Source organism: Cryptomeria japonica, chromosome 7 (assembly GCF_030272615.1).
Source record: "Cryptomeria japonica chromosome 7, Sugi_1.0, whole genome shotgun sequence".
Lineage (NCBI taxonomy): Eukaryota > Viridiplantae > Streptophyta > Pinopsida > Cupressales > Cupressaceae > Cryptomeria > Cryptomeria japonica.
The window spans coordinates 69,470,571-69,476,844 of NC_081411.1; the positions used below are offsets into that span (position 1 = coordinate 69,470,571).

Genomic DNA, 6,274 nt, shown 5'->3' on the forward strand with positions numbered 1-6,274 from the left:
CTTTGCTTGAAACTTGTGAGTTAGCCGCCTTGGGTCTTGTGAGCTCCTTCCAAATGTGTTTCGTTAAACGTCTCTTCATCAACCCATTATGTCGTCACGTTGAATGTGATGTGGAGGATACGTCGCGTAACACAAGTGTAGGGGCGATGCCCACAAAATGCTTGCAATTCATTATCATTTCTCTCTTTTGCCTCGGTTACGCAAGCTCATCAGATGATGCTCCTTCACTTCTTCATTCTTCATTTTATGTTCGCTGAGCGATCTCTTCGTTGATTAAGTCTTCAATGCATGACACGCGAGAGGTATGACAAGCGCAACGCTATCGCGATAACGCAAAGCTTCCTGTGGCGTATGTAAAAAAATCCATGATATCCATGACAGCAACGTGCAAAAGGCAACGCGTGACAACTAATAATGATAAGTGTAATGCGACGCGTGCAAGCAACACGCAACGGTGATTTGCGACAGCAATGCGACAACAGCATGACGGCAACGTGACAGCGAAGTGCAACGGCAACGCAACATTGCCGCCTGACAGCAACGCAAAATTGTTGTGCCGCGACATTTCCATGCCTTAGTCAAAATTTTGAGATTTTCAAAATGTTTTAATCTTTTTTATTTTTAAAATTTAAATTTTTTTATTTTTTGAAATTTTTTTATTTTTTGTATTTTTTAAATTTAAAGAGACTCAAACTTTAAACTATACTAAATTAAGATATCTATTCACAATTATACTAGAAAAAAAGATAGGGGTCCCCATTTGTGATGGGGCGATGTGTGAATATGTCACAACAGGGGCCTAAACCTAGAAAGGTTAGTGGTCCTGAATGTCTTTGTGTATGTTGATTTAGTCACTACAACCACTCACAATTATAGGCTATATGTAAGAGAGATTGTGGTCAAGGATAGAGGGAAGTTAGTTGCTATAACCAAGAAAGAAATTAAAAGAAGTTTTTATGCTCAGAATACTGATTGGGCTTGTGAATGAGGAAGAATTAGAAAAAGAATACAAAACACATGAAGGTCTATACAGAAGCAATATTCCAACCTTTAGGCCTACACACTTGAAAAGAGATGAGAAGGCCCTAACTCCAAGGGACCAACCCCCGTATAATATTGACCTATTTGTTGGATACTTTAAGGACACATATCATGCCTTGGGTCAAGTCTTTGGAGTTGATGCTCAATGATTCATCACCAATTGGATGTTCACTTTGTGTATGGACATTCAAAGCAGGGACCTCAATAGGCCCTTTGATTATGGAAGCTTGTTCGTTGAGAGACTACACAAGGCCATCCATGATTTTTAGTGCTTACATTGATTTTGACCGCATGTCATTGCCCCATCAAAGACCTAGAATGGTGAAGCCACAAGCGAAACAAGTTGAAGAAGAAGAGTTTAGCTCACCTCAATCCATTGGTTCTCCTATTGGACCAACTTCTTTGCAACACATCCCTCCACGATTACCTCCACCTAGATTTTAGGAATCATCATCTAGTCCCCCCTCTATTGAGACATCCCAACCTCCCTCTCAAGAACCTCTTTCACCACCAAGACTACTTGTTGAAGTAGCTATGTGGAAGCCTATGATTGCTTCATTCTCCTCAAGTGGGCAATCTGTCCTTGTTCCAGAAAGTCCTAGAGGATTGACACCCCTACATACTTTGTTTCCTGGTAGGGATATAGCCTTTCAGTCATATGAAGGGTTTTGTTTTTAAGGTGAACCAACTCTACCTCCACATAGGTTTGATACTAGCCTTGGTGTAATAATTGAAGAGTGGGCCCTTGATGGTTCCAATTTGGGAGGGGACCTCACTAAGGATATAAGTCTTAATGCCTATGGAGAGTTTATAAGTTATGATAGCTCCATCTACATAAGGTAATTCCAATAGTTTGTGATTAGGAACATTGTGGATGAGATAAAAGAAGAAAGGGGATTCAATTTGACTGCTTGGAAGAAGGGTAGAGGTTGAGAATAAGAGAAGAATTCCTAAAGGGTGCGAAAGAATAATGGGATATCATGACCCCTGAGAAGGGAGGGTCGGTTATTAATAAGAGTGTTATAATTTTTTTTGAAGAATCGAATATTTCTTTTGCAATTGCATTTGATAACTTAAGGAGATGACATGACATTGATTGAGAGAGTATGAATCCAAAGAAAACATAGAAAATTATTTTTGAAACAGTTTTTGATGATCATTTGGACCTGCTAGTTATATGGTGTTTGCACCCTATGACACGAAGGCCAGTGATGACCTAAGAAATGGATAGACTCTATCAAGGTTTGCTCATCATGAGAGTGGTAAACACTTCTGCCGCTGAAACTATTGATATGTCATTGAATATAGCCAAGTTTTCTCACAAGGTGGTATTGAAGAGAGATGAAAAACTCTAGATCCTAAGGGATAGAGTGAAACATCTTGAGGGCCAATTATACTTAGGGCCTACTTATATAAACCTCTAGCTCTACAAGAGTATCCTTCTAAGGCATGGGATTAACATATGATCTAACTTAGGCTAGAATTGATATCTGTAGGATTAGAAATGAAATAGATCAATTGAGGTTTGATGCAACAAGAACGCAGAAGAAAGTTGTCATTGAAATGATAAAAGCCTTGTTGGACTCTAAATTTGATGCTATACATGACCATACTGATGTTTCTTGGGATGAGAATAGAGAATTACTAGGGTTTAATTATAATTATTTGAAGTGACAGAGGTTTCTTGCTTGTTCTTTTTCATTCTTAAAGGAGATGATTATTGCACTAGAGGTTGCCTTTATTAGGCCTCTACCTTCTTATCTATATGAGTTCATGCTTGACTTGAAGTCAGAGCCTAGTGTGATGATGGAAATCTTCATCAGTCACAAAATGTATACTCAAAGGATTAAGCCAAAGTTATCCAGTCCTTAGTGACTTGCCACGTGCCTATTCTATTTGATAGGGAAAGAAGAGATCCAGAAGGTAGGAAGGTCTTGAGACCAAAGTCATAATGGAAATTAGAAATCAAAAGAATTCTGTATCCAATGTTGGTTGACACCTTTGCTGGTGAGACACAAACAATGAGGAAGTTGGGAGCATACTTTGATGCATTGTCAAAGTTTGACAATGGAATTACAAGAATCAAGGCAGAAATGACAACAATTGATGATGAAGAATATCAAAAGTACATCAAGAGGATTCAACAACTCAAATAAAATGGATTGGGAGTTTCTTAGTTCTCCTTCTCTTTTTTGAATTTTTGAAACAGAAACCGACTGTGGTTTCCCACCTTTTTTGAATTCTTACCTTTCCTTGTTTCCTATGTATGTTTGGATGTAAAGGGACCTTTTTTTTAGTTAGTTGGTTAATTTATGACCTTTTAGAGAGAACTTTGGTTAAATATTTCTTTATTTACTGTAAATCTTTTGGAAGATACAGTAAGCACCTCTCTGTCATGGTGAATTTAATAGGTCTTTAAGGTTATCTGATCTTCCAGCTTGATAAGAGAACTTTTGTGGGAAAAGGCGGATTTTAGATCATTTGCAATAGCTACCACCTACAGAGAGAAGAAGGAGAATGATTTTCCTTGTCAAGATATCTAAAAAGTTATTTGTCTTTTTCCTGTCAAGCAGTCACTTACTGCCTTTTAAAAAATTGTAAAAGACCCGAAGGTTGTTGCATTCTGATTCTATGAAAGGATAATCAAGGTCTTATTTTTAGTCTTCTAGGTTGATATTCTTAGAGTTATTCAATTCTTGTAAATTTAGAAAGGCATTTTCACCAAGGTGACCTTGCATATCAAGTCCATAGGTTAATAATATAGTATTAGTTTAATTTTTATATCCTATTTCAGTTTTTGTATATTGATATATGAGATACTATGCACTTTTTGAAGCATCTTGAAATCAATTTCGATGATTCTCAAGTTTTCTCCATTATGTATGCTCCAAAATCTTGTTAAATCAATGATCGAGGATCTTTCTTTATTTTACCTCTGCACTATGTTGCTGATGTGTTTATGGTTTTGGGCTTCTTCTAATGTAGAGGATTAAAATGCTTAAATCATTCATACAGGTTTTGTAGAGATCATATTGGGTTATGGCATGACTTGTTAATTCATTTTCATACTATGATTAATATCAAGTATTAGTCATATAGACGAGGATGTTTCTAATGATGGATATTGCAGTGTTTCCATATTTTATATTGCAATAATGGTTCATCTAGCCCAATGGACAAGCACTGGTTGAGTCTTCTCTATTGTTAACCTTGGCATGTTTGAAAACAAAAGAAAATATCCTTTATCTTAGTTTTTACTTTTGAAATTTTAAGTTTTAGTACTATAATTTCCTATTCTCAAGGTGCTTTAGAGTGTACTAATCAAGGATAAAAGCCATATCTATTTGAGTCTATTACTTCTCTAGTTATCACAAATATTGAGAACATATCTGTTGTAGTACTTAAGGAAAAAAATTAAGATCACAAAGTATTGCTAAAAGGTTTACCCACCTGTGTTTAATAGAGCCTAGTGTAGAGCTAGTTAATATCCTATTAATTGACCTCTGATCCAACCGCTTGAAAATTGATATTGGCTACTCATAGACGTTATTTAGATACATCAGTTGGAAACACCAACATAAATGACTATCAATTTTAAATTAAAAAATTTATTTACATCATCATAACATGAAACTCCATCATCAATTTTATGTAATGACGCTTTAATCAATCAGAACATGAAACTCGTTCACGCATTTAAAACTAAATAGATATAGAACTTCATATAATTTGTAGTTTCCTAATTTAATGATATTAACAATAGAAACTTATATTATAGCCTATCGCTCCCCTCAGATATTATGTCAAAGTGATTTATGGATTTCTACTGTGAGAATCCATATGAATATTTTCCAAACACAGCAGTTTCATCTATTACGACCGTTAATCCCCCATCCACAGCTAGATTGTGACCGCTTACATATTTGGAATCCTCACTGGCCAGATACAGAGCAGCCTGTGCAATATCCTCTACTTTAAGTGTGGCTTCCCTTAAGGGGCCTGCGCCCTGCAACACGGCCTCTACCTTGGCCTTTGCCTCTGGTGAAGGGGTCATTGCCATATAATTCAGTGCCAGATCTGTAGCAATTGCAGCTGGAGAAATACAATTCACTCGTATACCACTTTTGCCCAGCTCTGCTGCACCGTTCTTTGTCAGCCCAACGACGGCATGTTTGGAGGCAGTGTAGGAATAAGTACCTATTCCTCCTACTATTCCTGCAACACTAGCCGTTGAGATAATGCAGCCCTTTCTATTGGGGATCATAACGCGGGCTGCATGCTTAATGCCGTGCATCACACCTTTTGCATTGATATTCATCACTCGCTCGAAATCCTGCATATCATACTCTCCCACGCTCGTTTTTGGGCTGTCGATATTTCCTGCGTTATTATACATAATGTCCAATTTCCCATGCATTTCCATGGCCAAATCCACGGTTGAGCTTACATCTTGCTCCTTACTCACGTCACAGTGAATATATGTCGCCCAGGGCGAAAGGAATTCCGCCAATTTGATACCAGCTTCGTCTGCAATGTCTGCAATAATGACTTTGGCTCCATGATTTGCGAATAACCGAACAGTGGCCTCTCCAATGCCCCCCGATCCGCCTGTGATTATTGCAACCTTGCCTAACAGTCTGCATTCAACAAATATATTTTTGTTCAGACTATACTTTGAAAAAAATTAAATCATGAGAATTCCCAGTCTCTGTTTTAATGTGCGTATGTAAAGAAAACTCAGCATTCATTGAAAGAGAGAGCTGTTAATGAATGTAAAATCAGCATATTGGTTGCTTTATAACATATGAAGCTTTCAGAAAAGATCAATTTCATTTCAGATATTTTACAAGAGTGAAGAATGTTTAAGAGAAAAGAAAACCTTTTACATAGAGCAGCTGCAACCTCTTTCGTAGACATGTTCTAGAGCTACAAAATACCCTTGAATAATAGCTTTCGAAGAGCTGGCTTTATAGCGAACAATCTGGAATTTATTTTATTTTATTTTTTTCCAAACATTTAATTGTTTTATCTCAATTAATTATTATGTGTAAGCTTTTTATAATCCAGGTTTTAAATCAAGCTCTTAGTACCAAAAGGCAGAAAACATTTTATCTATTCATTGTAGGCGCATTTTCGTTATTAAAGTAGAGAGCAACAACAAGGAATTGAAGGTGCCCACCATTTCAACGTTTCTCTGGAAATGAGAGGATTAGATAGCTGTCTTTTCAAAGAG

At 36.9% G+C, this 6,274-nt stretch overlaps 1 protein-coding gene across 1 annotated transcript; it reads right to left on the reverse strand.

Annotated features, from left to right (window-relative positions):
• Window positions 1-4,783: 4,783 nt before the first annotated feature.
• On the reverse strand, window positions 4,784-6,055 carry LOC131064502 (momilactone A synthase-like). The gene is made up of 2 exons (XM_057998655.2): window positions 5,921-6,055; window positions 4,784-5,678 (listed from the first exon to the last, which is right to left on the reverse strand). The coding sequence occupies exons 1-2, from the start codon at window positions 5,956-5,958 to the stop codon at window positions 4,865-4,867; spliced, it is 852 nt and encodes a 283-aa protein (XP_057854638.1). The 5' UTR covers window positions 5,959-6,055; the 3' UTR covers window positions 4,784-4,864.
• Between the last annotated feature and the right edge of the window lie 219 nt (window positions 6,056-6,274).